The sequence below is a fragment of the Bombus huntii genome, chromosome 8, assembly GCF_024542735.1.
Source record: "Bombus huntii isolate Logan2020A chromosome 8, iyBomHunt1.1, whole genome shotgun sequence".
Lineage (NCBI taxonomy): Eukaryota > Metazoa > Arthropoda > Insecta > Hymenoptera > Apidae > Bombus > Bombus huntii.
In genome coordinates this window covers 1,888,520-1,910,731 of record NC_066245.1, presented here as the reverse complement: position 1 = coordinate 1,910,731, position 22,212 = coordinate 1,888,520, and the positions used below count along the sequence as shown (strand labels likewise).

At 37.4% G+C, this 22,212-nt stretch overlaps 1 protein-coding gene across 4 annotated transcripts in view; it reads right to left on the bottom strand.

Moving 5' to 3' along the window:
• The window catches only part of LOC126868934 (neuronal acetylcholine receptor subunit alpha-7), a 268,344-nt gene that overhangs the window by 178,848 nt on the left and 67,284 nt on the right, over positions 1 to 22,212 (bottom strand). For all 4 annotated transcript variants that reach the window (XM_050624949.1, XM_050624946.1, XM_050624947.1 and 1 more), the window contains exons 3-4: positions 14,668 to 14,807; positions 3,727 to 3,771 (exon numbers count right to left, since the gene is read on the bottom strand). In XM_050624949.1, the coding sequence (XP_050480906.1) occupies positions 3,727 to 3,771; positions 14,668 to 14,807 (185 nt within the window). The remainder of the gene's footprint in view (positions 1 to 3,726; positions 3,772 to 14,667; positions 14,808 to 22,212) is intronic.

Genomic DNA, 22,212 nt, shown 5'->3' with positions numbered 1-22,212 from the left:
GAATTTTTCATTGGCATTCACATCGCCATTCTGCGTATCTTTTGCGAATTGGGGGAAAATTGCATAATGCAGTTCATTGATTAAAATTATTAAACATTTGGAAATATTTATGTCGCGTCTCGAATTATTCGAATCTCGCGATATTTAAAGCGTTAGGGTGTAACGTGACTTTCGTTTTAAATACTATCTCATTTGGTCGATTGGGACTTTTCTCCTAAAAATCTGCATCCTCCTAAATCTTTCCATTTCTCCGATATCTACTTTTTTTGCTGAGGAAGCGGATACGGATGGAATTAAAAAATCGATGTTTCCGAGTAGATATAGACGGCGGCAAAGAATCGGCAAGAAGAACTTGGAGCTAATTAATCGAACGAAAAATAATCGTCTTTCTCTAGTGCTCGATCGACGATCGATATTTCCTCGAGAAGAGATTCGATGGCTTCTCGAAGATTTTACCGTCGATTACCGACAACGAGGAGCCAAACAAAAAACAGATCAAAAAGAGTGGAGATACAATCGAATTCCAGAGCAGTTGGAGGGATGGAAAAAGGTGACGAAGCGAAGGAGGATAAAAGAGGATGTGACGAATTGACGGTGGAAAGGTAGGAAGGAAATCTTTTTACCTCCGCCGGAAATCAATTCTTCAGAAACAATAAAATAGCTATAAACCGGGAAACGGAGTGATATCGACACGATATGATTTAGGGACCAGATGAAAATAACAGATGGGCCGGAAATGGGTAATAGTTGGTTTGCACTCGTAATTTGACATTAGTCTTTTTCAACCCTATTACAAGATATACGAATGCGTTTGTACGCGCGTGAACGTGGCATGGAAATTACTAAATTAAATTTGATGCGATCGTTTACGTCGCTGCAAACTCAGTTTTCTATCTTAGAAGTAGCGTAATAAATACTACGTCGTCTATTTCTCAAGGGAATCTGTTATCAAGAGCACTAAACGCAAATATTAATTGGAAGCTAACAGTAGCTTCGTGTTCTTGCACCTTAGTCTTCCCGTCAAATAAACACGGAACAATTGTCTCTAGAAAAAAATGTATGGAAGAGTATGACACGAAATTTATAGACCGTGCAACCCCGAGAGAGCAGCGCCGTGAGTTATGAATAAATTCCCGTGTAGTTGTCGCGTATCGCGCAAGAAAGCCAAAACGTCACCGGCACGCGGCTACCGTTCCCGGACCTTTCGTTTCCATTTCTTTATTCCAGGCAGCAACGTCAAAAAACGTTCCCCGTGCTCTTCATCTCGATCCAGCCGGAGTTGCAGAAAGACGCAAGAGTGCATCATTCTACTCTCTCGATCTTCTCGAATCCTCTTTGCCGTGTACAGCCTGCTGCCGTTCCCTTTTATCTTACTTTCCATCCCCTCGTGGCCGCCAACCACCTCCTTTCCCGTACGACGTTCCTTTCGTACCCGAGGGAAACACGAAGCTGCCACGCGGGAAAGGGAACACGAAAAGGATGACTCGAACTGGCTGAATCGACTGTGATGCATGCACCTTCTTGTTTCCTCGATCACCGGTACCTCGATAGTAGCATGTGGGATCAATTTTGTCGATCTCATTTGATAGATCTCATTTGATAGATCATCGCCACTGGTCGTTGAAGATCGATCGAGCTCTCTACGCGGAGAGTCTTGAAAATTTCTTGGTCATGTCGAAGTGGAAAAGAAGCGTAGCTGTGCTTTCAATCGATCCGTTGATTTCTGATATTTTTAATAGTTTATTAAATTGTTAATAAATATTTTTACAAATAAAGTCAAGAAGAAACGCGAGCATTTTAAAGCGCGTGGTACGCTTTGATAAATTAATGAAATTAAATAATCAATTATTAGACGGAGTTGTATTCGGTCGTTAAGAATGAAATGGCCGAGTTTTAGCTAATTTGTACATTAATTAAATACGATTCGATCGATTCGATTGATTCAGATAATAATAAAGTTACAATCGTTGCAATTACAAACTTTAGTCGATCGTTATCGATAATTTCTTAATTTATCGTGGATTTTCATTATCCTGAGCTTTCAATCTAACTTCCAATTTTCCCTTTATACTTGACAAGTATCGACCAAAGTTAGTCTCGAACATCTATTAAATATTCCATCGCTCCTTTTACTTTACGTTGTTTCTCTTTTTTATCGGATAGGCGCAATCTTAATAAGCAGAGGCAATAATTGCCATCTTGCGTCCTATACGAAGTTCAGCCACTGTACTTCCCGCCGAACTCGAGGATAAAGTAGAAGAAACCGACCACGTCTTTCATTTTCCTGCATTGACGATTGAGCAATACAATAGTATTGTAGTAGTACACAATAGACGTACCTTAAGCAGAAATTGCAAAAAATTCTCTGACAAGCGCTCGATAGGGAAAGAGCTAATACTGACGGCCGCAGCTGCGTTTCCGCCTCGTCGGTAGTCTGCCTGACGAATGCAGTGTAAATGAATAATCGATTCCATCAATCGACAACATTTTTTCCCTATCTGTTACAACAGGAACTTGCAAGTCTGCTGCACCGACTTGTGGTTCTATTAAAATGGAAATGATATTCTACGCGCGTTGCTTCGGCTCTCGCTCGCGCGTATTCGTATTTTAACAAAATTGAAATTTCAATTTGCCGGAGCAATCGAATCCTCCTGACAGAAGTCATATAAAATTACGAGTGATTGATCACCATACGTGTTACAATACGCATGGAAAATAAATTTCTTTGATTATTCCTGAACACGGACAAAAATAATAATTTGTTACGAACGAATATCTGTATGCTTGAGAATTAAAAATCTCGGTGAAAATAATAAAATATAATGCAGAACTCGAGGCATAGAATTTTCTCTATATTAAGAGTAAGATATAAAGAAAGAGTATCGAAATATACTTTAGCATATTTTCTAGTGAAATAATTTACACGAATAAAAAGTATAAAAATTGAAAACTAACAAGCATCGATCTGTAAATTTTGTAAACGACTTTCGAACTCTCTATCAGGAAACTCTGTTTTTTATTCTGAAACTCCGTAGTTTGTTATAAAGTTTCTGAAGATGCTCTTTATTGCGCGAGTAATTAGCCCAAGGTATTTAAACGTCGTTCTTTTCGCACCACGTACCATTACCGCTAATAGAACGCGTTCTTCAACGGGAACGTTATACCACTTCGATGGAAATGAGAATAGCAACCGTGACAGGCGAGTATTAGTTCGGGTATATTGATTTCCTGTAAACCTGTAAGCGAACCGGTGCACCACGGTGTTTGGAGAAAGGAAAAAGACGATATTACCGCGAGTGCATTTTAAATTTCCCATTTTTTACCGCAAACCCCATTACCGGTACTCTTGTCGGTGCGTCTCTTGTGTCAAATTGTTTCTCGACACGAGCTATTACAAATTGTCTCTCTGGTAATAACTTAGAAACAGCTATTTCATACTTATATATTTGTTATGTTTATGGTTCTTAAAAATTACGAAATTAGAACGAAGATACTGTACGTGATTTTAGATTGAAATTCCTTCTGTAATATGTTCTAGAAGAAAGTTCTGTAACTCATTGGCGCTCTTGTCTATTCGGTATATGTATGCAAGAAACTGCGAACGCCAAGGAGTTAATGCTATAGTGAGCAGCTACTTATTAAGCTGAAAACTACGTAAAGGCTTTAGAAACTAGTGCTTTCCCATACGGTCTGTAGACGTTAACGTATAGTTAATTAACCACTTACCAATTTCAGCCACGCGTTCGTCGTCAATATTTGATTCTTCTCATCCTGAGAAAAAAACAAAAGAGAAACATTAAGTTAGTATAATTTCAGTGTTCGAATCGTTTTATAGAAGTAGGAAATAAAATTAATTCTATAAATTTGAGATATACGGATCATTTCTTTTTCAATTTTCTCGAAACGAAAGAACGAGTATATCGCATGTATATAATAGAATTACTTTGTTGCGAGAAAAAAGTCCGTAAGATACGCGTAAAGAAGAGCGTGAGAGAGAATGATGAGAGTGAGACGCGCAAGTTGTAAAATTCACACCAAAAACTAGGATCAATAACCACAAATTGCTGCCGCGATCGTTCGTTTCCCGAGTGCTCTGCAGGGAACCGCACTCTACCACAGACTCATCATCAGAAGTTCAAAGTGATTTATAAAACGAGTGCACTTCAACGATACTGTCAACCAGGCAAACCACTTGGTAAACGATCGTGTCGAACGAATTGACCGGTCGTTGACCAAAACTACTTACCGCGACACTTTCGTTTCTGCAATTTCATATCTCTATCCGATACATATCGAGCTTTTCTTTGAATTACTTAATGGCACAACTAATTGCCGAATAAATATATTATATAACGCAAAATGAACGATTACAAATAAAATAAAGCAATGAAACGAAATGATAAGAAAAGGGAAACAACTACACAAAAGGTTAAGTTTATAATTTTCATATAAAAATTGTACGCTTTATACAAAAGATTTACGTTTCAAAACTATCACCACAAACGAAATAAATCTCAAAGGCGTGTCTCGATTCGAGACGAAAAGAAGCTAGATTTGCATGTCAATGTATGTGTGCATCCCGAAGCTGCATAGAATAGAAGGAAAGCTCGCGACCAGCGCAACAAGTATCAAACGGTTTAAGTTTAACTATTCGTGATAAAAATAGCCTGTTAATCTCATAAAACTCGGCTAGGACGCGGTAATAGCAAGAAAGTGACGAAGAATGTAATTAACAGATAGCCCGAGTGCTAAGTGAACGTATTATTTCATTTTCAAACACGAACCGAGCATGGCCCATTATCTCAGAAATTAATTTCATTTTATACATGTTCAAAGCGAGGTTAGAATTGATTTTAAAAGTTTCATTGGTCAGAAAATTTTATAGTGTATTTTAATAGGGTACATTTACACTCTGGAAAGAGATAAAACGATACATATATTTGCGTTAAACGCGAGTCCCAAGGGACCACGAATCTCGAAAATAATCAGATTTTCTTGAAGCACGAATCTTTGCGGAGATCTCGCGATAGCTTAACGTTGAATGTTTAGACATCTGCATTTAGACATTCGTTGGCATATTTGTTAATCGCAACCTTGACCTACGCGCGTGTCAAACATATTAAAAAGTGAAATCGAATTGACGCTCGATTTTCATTTCAACGTGGAATCGGGTCCAAGGTCGATTTTCCGTTCGGCTGAAAGTGAAATTAAAACTATCGACGATGTATAAAGCTTTCCGATCAAGAACACGACAGAAGAAAATTGCGAAATCAAAATTTTTTGCGTGTTCAACATTTTGATGCTCGTTGAATTTAAAGATTTTGTTTCATGGCCTAAATAGCGCGTATAATAAGTTTCAACTTGCGTAGATCGATAATATATGTACATATATCCATTTTATTAGGAAAATAATTCCGTGCTTGTCGCAGCCATGATTAATCGTTGTTTAATATGTTTCGCAGTGGAAGAGACCAGAGAATTATCGGAAATCAATAAGCGATCAAATTATCGAATCAATCATTGTGAAACAAATCACGCCAGAGATGTCTGCGCTAACCAAACAGGTTATTAGATTATTACAAGTCTTTTCTCGCTATTCCTGTTTTAGAGGAGAATTGCTCGTCGTGTTAATTCACGGTATTATTTCTGTCGTCAAACCTGCAAACACGAATTTCGTTTTCACACCTAATGGCGTTTGCAATTACGAGATTCGAAGGAAATTTACTTTACCATCAGGCTGGACTGTTTAACAAAATCGAACCTTTTAAATCGAATGAATATACATATACAGAGTGAGTCTCGTTAACAGGATAACTTCGTACAATTCGTATATTATTTGCTGTACGAGAAAATGTTTCTAGCAAAAGATGTATGGTTTTCAGAGAGACATACAATACTGAAACTATACACTCGTTCGCTAATATATTTAAATCTCCGTGAAATAATAATCCGCTAAATAATGCAAATACATCGTTCGTTGGAATTATAACTTAATTTGATAATTTATTCCTGACTTTTCATCGTATGTACGTACGTATCATCGTATTTAACATTATCATTGTGTCGTTTGAAAAGTATTTACTAGAGAACTATTTTTGTACTCTTATTGAAATAATCAGCTAGTATGTATTATATTTGAGCAACGCGATAGCTTATAGAGGTAACAGTGCACAGATAAATGAATGGCAGATAATGTTCGAAAGATACACGAAATTCGTAAAATACGAGGAACGTTTGTACAATTTGTTTACAGAGTACAGTCGTGTCACTATTTGACGGAACCGTGTGCACAACGGGAGGCTACGACGCAGGTGTCGAAACTAATCGAAATTGTTGACAACGCCTTCGGTTACGGTCTACGCATAGCCCCCTCGTAATCTGCGCTCGTACTCGCTTCAAAGCGGACACAAATCGAAGGTCGATTCAAACAGGTCAACCCTTCACGCTGAAATTTCCCTCTCGAACGTAGTGAGACATTACATTTGGGACACACGAGGCTTTCAGTCGAAAATAGTAAATTCGTCCGACTCGAAACTAGTCGATCTTTAAAATCATTTAAACGCCGATTAAAACTACAAAAAGCGGCTTTTAAATTACCTCTAATAATATAGTCTGAAAATGTGTGTTTCTTCGTACATTTTTATTACTTTTTATTTATTTTTTTTTAATAGTTTCTTTATTATATATGTAGTACCTACATAGTCTAGAGCAAGGACAAGAAAGGATGTTCTATTTGAAATGAGATTTAGTATTATTTTAACAGGCAATTACCCAATGCAAAAACTGACTACAATATCTTCGTACGCCTTATTCTCACACTCGGCTCACAACTTCTGTCTTCCCAGGTCAAAAAATGCTGAACCTCAACCCTCGCACCCACTCCCTTTCTCATTTAGCTTTGACGTTACCAAGACATACACTCTTACTTACACACACTCTCTCTCTCTTTCTCTCTTCCCCAGTACTCTTACGATTCTTAGTTTATACCTTAAATTTACAACATACTATCCCGAGAAAACTCGAACTTAAATATATGATAGACCAAGCGTATACCCCCCTTTTTTTTGATATTACATATATAATAGCAATATTTCGAATCGACATCATGCTTTCAACATTAATATCGTAATTCTTTTCGTATTCTTTTTCCATCTAGACGTTTCTCGCAACAAACGATATATCGTCTTTGCTGGCTTTCAGTGGCTGGCATACTTTCTAGGAAATGTCTTTCTGTTAGAGCTAAGGAGATTCGATTAATATTGCCTTGTAACGTTGCAACAGTCATCTGTTACGTTTTTGTATGTAATTGTAAACGAAGATCACGAGACGAATATACATACGTTACAACTCTATACTAGCTTTAGATCGTTGACATGTTTGCGATTGTTTGCGTTTATGCATCTCAGATTAGCGATATTAAATTTTTCGCCTTGCCCGTACTACGTATGGATTAAACACTTGTAGGGTGAAACAGAAATTTTCTAAATTTGATGGAATATTTTTAAACAGAACTCAAGTTTGCCTTTGCTTAAACCAAACGTTACGTTGATGCAATATTGACGCTTAATAGTTTTGGAAAAAAAGCAAACTATTAAACAAGATAATATAGTACAACACGCTATTCGAATCCTTCTTTTAAAGATTGTTAAAATAATTGATGTTCGTAGTGGTAACAGGCACTCGATGTGACATTAAAATTAATAAAATGGAAATTCTGCAGCGTCGTTTGTTTTCGTAGAACAGATATCACAGAAAAGCAACAGTAAATTCCGAAATAGTAACTTTTGTTGAAAAAGCTTGGCAAATTAACCTCGTGGAAAATTAGATAAAAGCATTCGCCGAAAACAGAGCCGTATAAGCTACTCTGGCATAACGTAACTATTTTTCAAACGAGAAACTAAGTAGGTACACGTTCTGTGCGATGATTAATTTTTGCGCAGCGTACACGATGTAAAAGAGAAGAGAAAAACATTCGCCGCGATACAACTCATCGTATTCGCTTTTATGTACGCGCAGTATAAACGCTTTGAAGAGTTGCATTTCGAACAATTTAACTCCTTTGCAGGCGATAAATTGCGTACTATTCGGAGAAAGATAAAAATTACCGGCACACGCAAAACGACGATCCCATCGAATCGGTGCTATATTCGTACATTTTCGTGGAAAAAAATAGATGAAAGTAAGAAAGTTTTGTTATTTTACTATGTAAAGCGCCGCATTATCTTAGCGAATAAAGAAACTAGAATTCTAATATCAGCGCGTAATCAATACACAATATGCGATCAATTCGATCATGTTACAATTCAAATGAAAGCAGCCAACACTATATCTAATTTCAAGTATTCGTTCTTTTCACATTGCAACGAAGAATTGCGAATAGAACAACGATAGGACAAGAAATATGGGAAGATTGTTTCGAAGGGTTAACCAAGGATCGTGGTTTGTGGTCTTTTTGGTATGCAACATGTATACGTTTGGCTGAATGCATGGGCTGCGAGCCAACCAGTAGTGTGACTCACGCGTTTGGTCGGACGCCGAGAAAAGAAGAAAAGCGGAGAGCGAAAACCACGAAAGTTTATGGACAAACGTAATAGCTTACAATACCATCTTCGCGTAAAAAATTACGACCACCGGTTCTTTTGTTTCTAAGAAATATATTTCGGAACTTTTACTTTTCAGCAGTTACTTTTCGTTTTCAAAAGTTCTTAGATTTCTTTATCCAATTTCGTTTAATTCTGTCGATTAGAAATTTACTTCATACATATATTCGACTATATTATAAAGAAATTACATTGTTTAATTTGTATTTGTATTGTTTGTTTGCTTTGTTTACTTTGTATTTTAATCGATAGAAAAATATCTTCTAGACGTTTGTTTTATTTTCCTGCTGGAATACAAGAAAAACGTAATATAAATGCGGGAGCGAAGGACGAAAGGCAGCATCAAAATTCTTCAACGAAGGAGAGGCGTTGTTTCACGGTTTTTCGTTCAAGTGCAGGTTGAAAAATGATTTGCAGAAATGGTCAAACGTGGCGATTTGAAAGGGAAAAACAGATTCAGTGGCTGAAGCTTGTCAGAAAAAATAGCGTTCCCTAGCGACCGAAAAATAATCAACGACCAAAAAAATCGTTCAACTCGCGGAAGCGAAAATATGAAACGCGTTCCGGTTGAATAAATAAAAAATACGGGAACGTGAGCAGTTTGCAATTTTCTTTGCAACGATCGTTCAGAAGGCACAAGGGGTGGAAAGGAAGGAAGGAAGGAAGGAAGGGTAAAAACTCGAAGCAGCTTGAGTAACGCGACTTAAGGAAACCGGGTGGGAAGGGGAAACAGGCTGAGTAATGGGATGTATTTTGCTCCATTTAGAAATATCTCTTGCTTTAATGCACGAAGCTGTTTGGAACGCGTTGTTTTTACGTGTAAAACGTCAGATTGAATAAACAGGCAAGAAAGATGACAGGAAACATCAAATAACAGTTAACTTTGTATTAAATGTTTATGTGATAGAAACATCCTACTGATCAAACGATAATTGCAGCACGGTAAAATTCCATTTATCCGAACATGTCAGGGGACGAACAGTTTGTACAATTGAAGTTCGCACAATAAGAGTTCACCAATTTTCTCCGTTACCTATTATTTTTAGATATCACAGTCAACAGCTTTCGATTTTCATTTCATTACAATTAGTATATATATTATACAATCAGTTACGATTAGCGTTAACACGAGGAAGATAATTTATACAGCATGCGATACAATTATCAGAAAATAATTTGATGTTTCGTTTCTAACAACTTTGAAGTTTTTTTAAATAACAGCCAAATATTAATTACATTTAAATCATCGCATCTACAAAAGTATAACAGATTGTATAAAACTTTGTTTGCGTAGAGTGACAATATTCGATATTCTCATGATAAATTTAATTTATTGAATTTCACGAGGCGCGATCGAGAATGAGGTCGAAACACATTTTATTAATATATTCCGTATATTAGTCGTCGAACGTCGAACTTTCCGAATTGAAATCGCGGCTCGCGTATGAAGTGGAAAAATTAATCAGAAACTTTAGAAAAGGCAGAATAGGAAAGAGACGAGAGGAAGATAAGGAAAGCGAAGACGACAAAAGCAGAAAATAAGGTCGTGTCGAGGCGAAATTTCACTGATCAGTACCTTTATTCCGACCCACGTACAACTTGCAACGTGAAATGGCGAAGGCCGAGTAATACGATGAGCTTGCTTTACCATTTTATAATTGCGACGCTGATGAAAAAGCATCTCGTCACTTTGCGCTGCTGTGGACGCGCCTTTGAACAAGCTTGCACGAACGGGAGCAGACGAAGAACGCGAAGGGAAACTGAAAATCAGCAGGACGCCACGATACATTGCGAAGAGCTGACAGCGCGCCACTGGAGAACGAAAGAGGAAACATGACGCCACGCAATTTCCATTATGCCCATCATAAATACAGAGTTCATGGTCAAACGACACTACCATCGAAACGAAATTTACCGTTTTCATTTTTATCGATAACGATATCTCGCAGCAAGAACTAATTTACCGTTCGTCATCGATGTGTACTTTCATTATCGTTCTTCTTTTACCCAATAGTTATAAAACAACGTTCTGTTATTTTTTTAAATATATTGAATATTTGTTTAGAACGTAGCGTCGAAGGCGTCCACGCTACGTCAGGGCAGATGCGATTTGAAATAATCGCGGACGTGAGGCGACTATTCCTAAACAAGAATTTACTATAAAATTTTAAGTTAACTTAACAAAATTTCGTACATAATATACGTATATTAATATGCGAAAGGAAAAGCGATTACCAGCCGCCGTTGACAACTTTGATAATTCAGAGGGCTAAGCCCTCGAGCAGCGGAACACTGTCGAAGTCAGCGGAGCATCGCTGTTAGAATCTTCGAAATTCGAGGTACATACATACAATGATCAAGATGACATATGATCAAAGATGATATAGAAACAGATATGACAGCTTAAACGGTTGGGATACAAAAAGCAGAGCGCATCGATTATGCTTGCAAAAACAATTATTGCGTAGAATTTATTCTCTGGAAGCGTTCTAAGCAATGTTATATCGAACGAAACGAAAAAAATTTGTCTTTTTTTTGTGAGGTGCTATCAAAACGTGAACAGAATCGTCATCTTGCAGCACTATCGCAGTGCAGAACTTTTCCCAGCCTGCTGCACTTTGCAAAACAGAATACATATAAACGTCGGTGTATCAACAGAACACGAATGGAAATTCTGTGTACTAACCTGTTCACGATCACACGCCATCTGTTTTGGTCACGAATTCCGTTTTGGTCCAACTGGATTTCCGGCCAAAACGTACGGTTTGCCTGGCTGAATTCAGTTCTGTCTCGAAATATCCAATTAAAACGCTTCCGGACTATCGATATAGTGGAAGGATAAAAGGGAGCTCTGTTTTTACGAATTCGTTTTTCCAACGAATGGTCACGAACGATGATGTTTGTTGTTCGTTTAATTTTCAGTCATTGAAACATAATTTTAATAGTTCCAGTAATAATAGAGTACGAGTGGTATGACTAAAAACTAAATTAATAGTGATAATCAAATTTTAACGATTCCCGTATTTATCTAACATTTTGCAAAAACAGGTCCGCCAAAGTTGATATTGACGTAGATACTTCTTGCTCGCTTTATCCATTTTTATTCGTATGGTTCTATTTGGAAGATAAATACAAACTCAGACGAAAGTTCTCAATTTGCATTCTTCCCTTCGAAATGTCGTCTCTAATTTCTCCGATCACTTATATGTACATACGATCGATTTATTTCACGTCCGATTTAACTTAATATCCCGAATAATAATACGTTCCATTCGCGTTCGAGGTAAACGTTCCCTTCAAATAAGCGAAAAAATCGAATCTGTTTTACCACTCGGAGGAACGGGTTATGAAAATAAAAATATTTCCGTGAATATCCGTTACGATTCGCGTAATGAAACCGAGGTCCATTTCAAAAGCAATCGTGCTCTTTGGAGAGAGAGAAAGAGAGAGAGAGAGAGAAGATGATGTTCAAGAAAAATTGATGAATCTACGGTTGAGCCGGCACGAGTACAGAGAAGCCAAAGACCAAATATTCATGAAGTAACAACGATTAAAAATTTAATATCCACGATACACCGGAGCCGTAATAACACAAAAAATTGATTTCAGTGAACTTTAACCGCAGGATTTCGCATAAAAGATATTGTTTCCCCTGAGAGACGAAGACATTTTCTTTGGCAACGTGGACTCCATTTTTTCGTGTTTCCGTGGTTCGCGGAAATTTTCAATTCAATTGCGACCCGACGTTTCCCTTTTCCTCGTTTTTTACTTTACATCAGAATTTTAACCTTTTTTATGGGGCTCTCCCGTATGTGCACAGGAACTCCCATCAATATGAACGGTTGTCTGCCATGTGCAATAATTACGTTTCATGCATTTACATAGCAAGTAAGTCGTATATCGGAATTCCCCAGCGCTGGTAGCGCTTTATTCCACGCGAAATTGTATGGACCGGAAAATATTTGCTTGTCGAGTGTAATTACGCTTCATATGCCCGCGCATAGCATTGAAACATTAGTCGGATTGAGCATTACAAAGAGAGAGGGCGGAGAGAGGGACAGAATAATATACAGAATTGTATGTTACCGTGCACGGTACTTTCCATACAAAATAGTACGATATTTAAAGATAATTTAACCTACAGTTCTAGATACTGTAAATACGTGTATAATATATATTTCCAACCAGATTTTCAGTTTCGAATGGTAAAACAATTAGCGTTGTTTGGATGTTTGACTCGAATAAAAGATTCTATATATAAATAGCACGATCAAAGGTATAACAGCGCTGAAAGTATGTAACATAACATAAATAAGAGGAAACTGCAAACGAATTGTTCCTAGCGAATGTGTTAGAACTTCAAATATCCTGTAACTATTTCGAACATCTGATACGTAGAATAATAAAACAGTCAGGTATAAACAGATATTACAATGAGAATGCTTTCAAAGCGATGGAAATGTGCGACGATTGCTGTCAATTACGCTTTTACATAGGAAAATTTTCCCTAGTTTGTACTAACGTTTCCGATTATCAACGTTGAAGATATTCGTGTAACGGCACGGTGCGATGCTTCGTGCGATGGCAGCCGAAAGGAAAGCTGCATAAAGTAAGTAAATGACCGAGGCAAGGCCAGTCGAGGCAAGATGGAGCACATAATGCGATCTGCTTCGTTCACTGCCTCTTCCTCCGTTCATTCCGCCCCTATACCGCTACACTATCCAACCCTCGACTGTTAGCCATGGTCTCGTTTAGATAAGACCGATATTTTGACGTGCAAAAACTTGCGCAGCTAATCTTCGGCCTCCTTATCTTTGCAATTCACGCAAAGATTGCTAGCCGCCCTGTAGACTGCATCAGCCACGGAAATTACCCCGTGCCACCGTAACTTTCGTAATCTTCCGTCGACGTAATACCCGGAAGTATTACGTGGTCATTGACACTGAATATTTGATGCGTCATTATCGAGCCTTTTCCTCCTTTTGCTAGTTGTTTGTCCACGTAATGTGATGAAACTGTATTCGATCGGGGGAATGAGTCAACGAATACGATGATTTGATATATTTTTTGTAAATAAAAGCAGAGGCTGGTGACTGAGAAACTTGTGCAACTTTTATGGAAAGATTTTACAGATTTTGATATTCTTAAAGGGTTGCCATCTTAACTTTAACAACTTAAAGTCTTGTTAATCTCTTAAAAGGTGTGATTGTAACGATGAATAAAGGAGGACGGAGAAGAAACTTTGGTCACACTTTTGTGCCATTATTTTTTGGAATGTCGATGTTACTTCATCGTGGCCACTTCTTCGCGTCACTGATATTTCCTTTCACGTGGGACAAATGCGCGGAGGAAAAGGGATAAGCGAGCAATGAATGCGCGAAGAAAGAAATCGGATCGAACGGTAACAGATGGTATTCGTATAGGATTCAGGTAACTTCTCATATATAGCGAAAGAAAGCAGCGGGTTATAATGGAAATCTTTCGTAAGGAAGTTCCATCGATGGAACGGTATATACGTAAACGTATAGCATGCGCGCATATGCGAACTACTAGCCATTGTGCAGTTTGCCGCCAATGGAAGCGAAAATGCTCCCGTCGTAAATCCTCTCTAATGCGATTTCCTTAAGAATGGAAGAAAACCTAGCGAAATGTGCTCGACTGGTAATTCCCTTAATATAAATGCGATTACACGCGGATCAAATTAGAAAGCAGAATATCAAATCGTTCTGGCTATGATGGCTTTTAACCGGTTCAATTGTTAAAGGAGGTATTTGAACGAAAAGTAACATGGTCGATAGCGCTTAATGCAGTTAAGTCTGACGACAAGGAAGAGTTGTCGATCTATTCGCCTTTTTCTTTTTTTACTTTTTTCTTCTTTTTACAGACTTTATTAGTTTTGATTTTGAAGATTTAGTAGCAAACATTTTGCGATATTTTCCGATTTAAAAATTAGAAAGCTCGTAGTTCGTTCGAAAGAACTCCGGCAGTTTAGTTCTTTATAAATCGTTGACGTGCTACAGCGAATGATTAACGACGTTGGAGCCGTCGCGTCAGGGGAATAACTTACCACGTCTATGATCTGCTGCAGCGTGATGCCAAATCTCACTTCGAGAGGCTCGCTCTCATTGGCAACGGGCCGCTCCAGTGTGTTGTATGATGACAGCAGCTCGTTCAACAGACGTTTCTCGTGACGTCCGCACAGGCTCTCTGCAACAAAAACAACTTGTCTGAATCCAAGTGAAACATTCCACAGTGCTAATACAACTCGCCAGTAGCTGCCATAAATTTGAATATTGTCGCGACTCATCGCGAGAATTGTAGTTTCCATAGGAAGTGAAAATGATGATCTTAAACATTTTTGCTATGCCGAACACGCGACTCGAGACAAGATATTCGCGGGACAGCCGACGCGAGCGAAAAAGCTTCTCATTTTTATCAGATTTCTCTGCATTTTCCATTACAATTTTTTGAGAAAATTCTCGGTGAATTAATTAAAAACAAAATAATTAACGACGATGCCTAGTTTGCAAGCTATATTTTTTCTAATTAAAAGAATTAAATGCAATTTACTAAATGAGGAGGGAAATATTAAAGTTCCGCGGACCATTTAAAAATTATTGCATTTTAAATTCCCCAAATCATCAATGAGGAGTTTCATGCCATAGAGCATAATTGTGACATGTAGCGTGATATTCGTACTCTCCTATTATCGGGTATATTAAATCCGTACATCCATTAAAATCTTAAGCGGGAACATCTCGGGACTACATACATAAATACGTAGATATATTTCTTGGACATACACCGCTTTTTTTAAATTAATCATACGCGAGTTCGTTATTAACTTCTGTTGCTGCATAAAATTCCGTTTTCAGCGATAGTTTGCTCGAAAATTCGTTTCAACCCGGCGAGCATCGTGGATCGTGTTGCGAGTACGGATTCGATATATTACACAGCAACGATTGCGAGTAAGCCACTATAATCCCTTGGCAAACCTGCTAAGCTTAGTACACATTCTGTTCGCAACGAATTGAAACTACGCGAATTTTTAATCACTCGAGTCTGTGTTTAGAATTCATGTTCATAATTACGGTCCCTGTAGCCCTTTTCTTTATCCACCTACTATTTAAACTAGACTCATAAAATGTTACAATTTACCATAGATTACACGTTAGTCTATCATTTATATAGTATCATGAATGAAGTTATCGCCGTTAAAAAAAGCAAAATTTAATTATTACCATTAACATTGAAAATATATGGAAATATCTTCGCCTCATATTTTAATGTTTTTTAATGTGTCCATAACATGCTATCAATGAAATAGTTTACAGTTATAGGGAAAGTCGTATATCTCACGTTCAGGTTATCCATCTGAACCCAGAGAACGCTATATGCATCGCTAAAAACGAAAGGAAAAATAAATTGTGATCTGTGAGTGCTCTAATTGTAAAGCTACTGGTTTCGTTATAATCAACGTTTCGTTGTACTGTGGCAATTCGATCAATATCATGCACTGGTAGTACGAATAACATCCGCAGATTAAAAACACACTAGTTGTTAACAGAGAGTTAGCTACAAATGGCTAAATACTTACCTGCAAGTGGAAAATCACGCGACAGAAAAACAGGAAGCAGTGATCTCGGAACAAGAAAGAGACGTGTTAGTCGATGTCGAGAAGGTACGAGAATGCTCGAGACACAACTCTTTCGTGTTGCTCTTAATGATGATTGGTGCAAACGTGTTGTCATCACGCTATTGACTCGTCGAATATAAACAGAAATATTTCGACGCGGGTATTTGGATTGAAATATCGAGAAACTAATCAGCCTAACACTGACCATTCCAATCACATAACAGATTCTATCGTACAAATTGAAAGCAACTGAAATTATTCTCTACGATATTGTTGCACGTTAATTTCATTACTTATAATTCTAATTGATAAGAATTGATGATGACTAATTGAAATAAACAATTTTGCGGAAGATGAATTTATAGAGATTCACTAAATTATGAAACAGACAATTATGAAATAAATTATAATCCTGTTCGATTGATTTCGTATAAACTGCTAAATATGTAAATATCTTTAACAAAGTTGACCACAAGCGAAATACCGCAACATGTATCCTGGCTAGAAGAAGAAGAAAACGAAAGGCGAGTAATTCTCACACAAAACGCTAACGTCAATGGTTACGATCAAGCGAGCACATCGAGGCACAACAGAGGGGCTCTGAATATGCCAGAGAAGACAAAAAGAAGACGCCGGACAAAGAACAGGGAGGAGGAAATGGCGATGGAGGTGGAGAAAGAAAGGAAGGTAAAAGGAACAAAAAGCGAGAGGAGTATTGAATTCTCGGTGTTGTCGGACGTAGCAGGGGGTAGTTCACGAGCAAGTGCATCTGTCGTAACCCCGCAATATTTTGGTCTGTCTTTAATGGGTGCACGTGCGTCGAATTCGGCTCCGAGTACAACCATTATTCTCCCTCTAGACACAATCCTGTTGCATTTCGCATTCGGCCGCGGTACCGAGCCCGGTTCCAAGGTTGACAGTTCGTGTGCGAGAACTCAACGCTACCAGAACTGTACCAAATATATGTGGATATTATAAATTTGTAGAAGAATCAAGGATACTTTCATTAAGCAGCAACAAGTTATAGAAAAAGTTTCCTATCAATTTTCGTAGGTACTTGAGATGTTTCATTGAAATTAAGACTTTCTCCCTCTCTCTCTCCCTTATTTATGCGATATATTTCATCTCTTCACTGGACACAGAGAGTCGAAACTACTGTATTTCATAAGAAGTAAGGAAAATAATTTCGGAGAAACCATTATATCCACACAAATTTAATTTCCTACCGCGTTTTACTTTTTCTTTCAGACACATCTATCTTAATTTTATTTCGCCCCATCTAACTTTCGCACCGATATATCGATTTCTCTCGATTCGCTTCCACAACCACATTGGCATTCTGGTATTCTCGTTGTTGTCGAGTTTTCGAACTTTCGTGTAGGATTCAACTGTTCCAACTTCCAGTTTATCAATCATGCTACAATTTTTTTTTCATTATGATGTACTTGTACAGTGACCATCGCTTCGTTGATTCTTTCGCAGAACGTGAATTTCCAATGTTTTTCGCATGCAAAAATCCAATAAAAACTATCCAATACTGTAAAATACCTGTGAAATAACAACTTTCCGTACTAAGAGCACTTCATAGTGCGTAGAACGATTGTGTAAAGTTTACATATATGTATATGTTTACACTGTAAACTATTCGATAATGTTCAATGAAATTTTTTCCGTAACGTACTTGAAAGACGTAATTGGGATATATTCAAAGAACAACGAAGAAAGGCTATTATTTTCGCGTGAAATAGAATAATTCATCACAATTATACGATTTATTGAATCGTACTTATCCTAATAATAATTATTATAATAAATCAAAGATTCTACCATCATAGTACATTTATATATATATATATATATATATATATATATATATATATATATATAGATATTATATATATAATTATAGATATATTATATATATATATATCAGCATTGTACTTTTAACTTTTAAATATAATCGATAAAAGTATAATACAATATAGAATAAAAATATTTTATCTCAAAGTTTATTATTATTCAGAATACAGCAGTTATCTTTTTTGCCTTTATAAAGTAAATTTAATTCCACGATATTTTCAAGAAAGTATCTCGAATACGAAAAATGTATTATGAAAAGTACGCAAGTGTCGCTTACAATAACTTATTCGTTCATTTTGTGGAAACGAATGCTTTAAATGGAACGCGTTATGTGTGAAAGAATTCATTGAACAGGAAAATGCTATTCTTTTTCGGTAACTCGGTACTTCGTGAATGAGAGACCTTATATTTTATAACTGACGTTATATGCCTTCTTTCTTTATTCAATTGTGGCATACAGTCACAAGTTATGGCTTATATACTTCAATCTGTCCAAACGCATGAAATAATTTCTAAATTGTATAATAGAAAATTCAGCAATTTTAATAAATTTCATAAACCGTCGATAACAAATTGTGGTAAAAAAACATGGTGAATTATAAAGAAAAATGTTGATTTCAAGATTTAGCACCGGTGAACCGAATTTACAAAATTACAACACAAAGTTTCTACCATGATCTTTCAGTCATTTTGCTTCATTGCGAAACAACATACCTACGCTCCATTAAACTTGTAGTCCTAAAAAGATCTGTATACTTTGTTACGCTGTAAACTTCCTTTATTTTCGATTGTTTAATGCATTCAAACGTACACTATACTTTATTTCATTTTATCGTCGATACATATTTTAGAGAGCAAATTTACGAACTCGATTAACGTTTCTTAAGCATAAAGGAAATTCACGGTCTACCATGTATTGGTCAAACGGTTGCACACCGCCAACTAGAAGCAAAAGAAACAACGTACCCTATTCCGTTACATTCCTCTTGTCGGAATTAATTAGGCCAATGCGGGCACGTTGAAGTGAAATTTCATCGTTCGAACGAAATCAATGTCATCGTTAATCAGATTAGGCAAATGTATTATGTGCTATTGATCCAGTGTTGAACTGAAGTTTATATAGTAGCGACATATTGCATTGCACTGATTAATCACCTTTGTAATACAACGAGAGAAACACGTGCTACGAATTCGATACCTGTCGCTGGTAAACATCAAGAACTAGTCGAATATACATAAATCCTGTTATTTTCTAGCTGTATCGATCCGAAACTACCGAAACCTTGGAAATCGATCGATCATTTTTGAAAAGCCCAACTAAATTAGTAACCATGCTCGTGCTTTGCAAAATCCATGCATTCTGTATATGCACACGATACCAGGCTAGTCTTATTTTCCGTCAAGGTAAAAGTGTAGCTATAAATAAAGGTGATACGATCGATTGATTCTAGGTCACTCTCTCTCTAAACGATCCTTCTCTCGAGATTAGTTCGATTCAAAGCACGCCCTAAACCCTAGACGGGCCGACCAGAAGCAGGAACTTGCGCAATAACCATATTTCAGCCGAAAGACGATATGTAGCTATAATTGATGAGCTGCGAATAACATGAAAGTAGAACAGGCTGCTTTTCCAGAAGCATCTTGATTTACGTGCGTTGTCAGACCGAACGATAACAAATAATACGCGAATTAAAGACCGATGCAGTAGACGCCGCCGGTTGTTCTGTTATCGACGAGTGGAACGAATTTCCTCTATATGTATAAAAGATCGAAAATTGTTATACAGGGTGGTTGGTAACTGGTGGTACAAGCATAAAGGGGGTAATTCTACGCGAAAAAAGAAGTCGAAAATATAGAATAAAAATTTTTCGTTTGAGGCTTTGTTTTCGAGAAAATCGACTTTGACTTTTCGCTCGGTACGCGTCCGGTACGTTATAACGGATCTCACTGTAGATCGTTGTCTCGATGGAAAAATTAAAAAAAAAAATTTTATTCTGTATTTTCGATTTCTTTTTCAGCGTAGAATCACTCCCTTTCCGCTTGTACCAACAGTTACCAACCACCCTGTATATTCGATAGTGATCTGAAAAAGGTAAGTTTGAAAGCAGCGGTCAAATCTTCTTTTTCACTTTTATACTACCCAAATATGGAGAAAGTTAGTAATTGCGAAAAAGTATAGAACGACATATGTATTTCTGACTCTTCGGAATTCAGAGGATGTTTGACTAATGTCGATTAAAAAGAAAGATCTAGACTCGGAGAAACTATCGATCGGTGTAGTTCTCATATTTCAGATGTCAGATGGAATTTTACCTGTTCCAATCAGCGAGAATCTTAAACGAAATGGCTGAGTTTGCCGGAAAGCTGGCTTCTTTCTATTGAAAGTCTCTCAATCTTCCGCAAATGGAAGTAATTGAATTGCTTTACTGTTTTAAAAATTTTATTTCAGTACCCAAGACGAATCTCGAGCGAATTAACGTTCGCTATTTTCAACAGACGCGACGCGACGTTCCAAACGTTGCGATGTTTACGCTGGTAACGAAATAATAAACCTCCAAATCCTTGAACATAAAGTTTTTCAAACATTCTGACCAACGTATAATCCGCATACTTATTATTAGAGGTACTCTTCGAGTCGACGAATGAAACAATAACATTCCACAAATTTCAATAATAAATCAAATAATTTTAACACTCCAGTAGTTCGACTTTTCTTGTTCAGTCACTAATACCACAAAAGTAATGTGAAACGACAATCGCGTACTAAATAAAAAACTTTCGATCTAAAGATATTCATCGTCGCACCAGTCCTAAAAACTCGATGCCACGAAACACAAATAATCGTTCGTGACAATTCTGTCCGCGACCAGATCCGCAAATACCCGTCACTGTTAACCAGACGGTAGATGAGCCTTTTAATAGTTAGCCACAAAGGCCGACTGAAAAGGGATCGCGATAGCTTCATTCAGACGAACATTATCAATGTCGATTTAGATTAATGAAAATGACTTTGCGAGGGGTTGAAAAAGTCGCTGGAAGGGTACATCGAGGGAACAAAGAACCCAGACGGAGAGAGAAGGAACGAACGAGCGTAAGGGAGAAAGAAAGCGTGGTACATAGAGGGAGAAGGAGAGAAAAGATAAATAGAAAAGAGGCAGGAATGTCGCTTAGAGACTGATTACGAGACGCTACCCTTTGACGAAATATGTGTGTTAACGGGTGTCAGAGTGAATGGCTGGTTGGTCTCTTTTTCGCACCTTCGACGTCAACGTTCTTCGTTGGCGGAGCCTGCGGGAACCACCAGCGTGAATGGCGCTCTCCGTATAAAAGCACAATCGCACCCTTCCGAATATTCGCACGCGCGACGTTTATCTACAGAGCGGACCGTAAATCGTGGTCTGAGGCCTGACTGAAAGGCTGATAGTTCTTCGTGAAAGTAAACCAAAACCGAGACCAGCCTGGGAACAATGGCAGACGGTGTTGGAATTTATGGATCGCTCGCGAAACGAAATTGTTCTGGGAAATCTACGTATATAATATGGCTTACAATTTTTGGAAGATCGTACTATTCCGTGCTTTGTAAATGATAGCGAAAGTTATTTCAAGACCTATACGATAAATAAATATTTTTTATAAATAATACCGACGATTTTTCCTAGCATTCTCACCAAATTCGATAGAAACATTCTTATGACAAAAATATTACGGTACAAAGAAACGTAACGCAAGAAGTCATGGGATCTTTCAAAGATATCTCTTGATAAACAACGTGAACCATCACTCCTTGATATGCTAAATAGTTCGAACAGTATAATGCGAATAGATATATGTAAAGAATTTACGTTATTCACATAAATATCGTTATTGTCATTAGAGGAATCTCTTAATGCCATTTGTAAGATCATGTTTGAAGAGAGGGAAGATTTTAGGAAAGACCATGTAAGGAAAGGCGATAAACTGAAAGGCAAAGAAACTGCCAAAAATATTTCCTCTCAAATGAAAAAGGAATTGTTAAGATTGTGTAAAGCTGACAACGATGTTGTCGTCAAAGGATCCTGGTGCAAGAGAGGAAAGCAACGACACGTACTTACGTCGTCTGTTTCTGTGAGCGTGAGA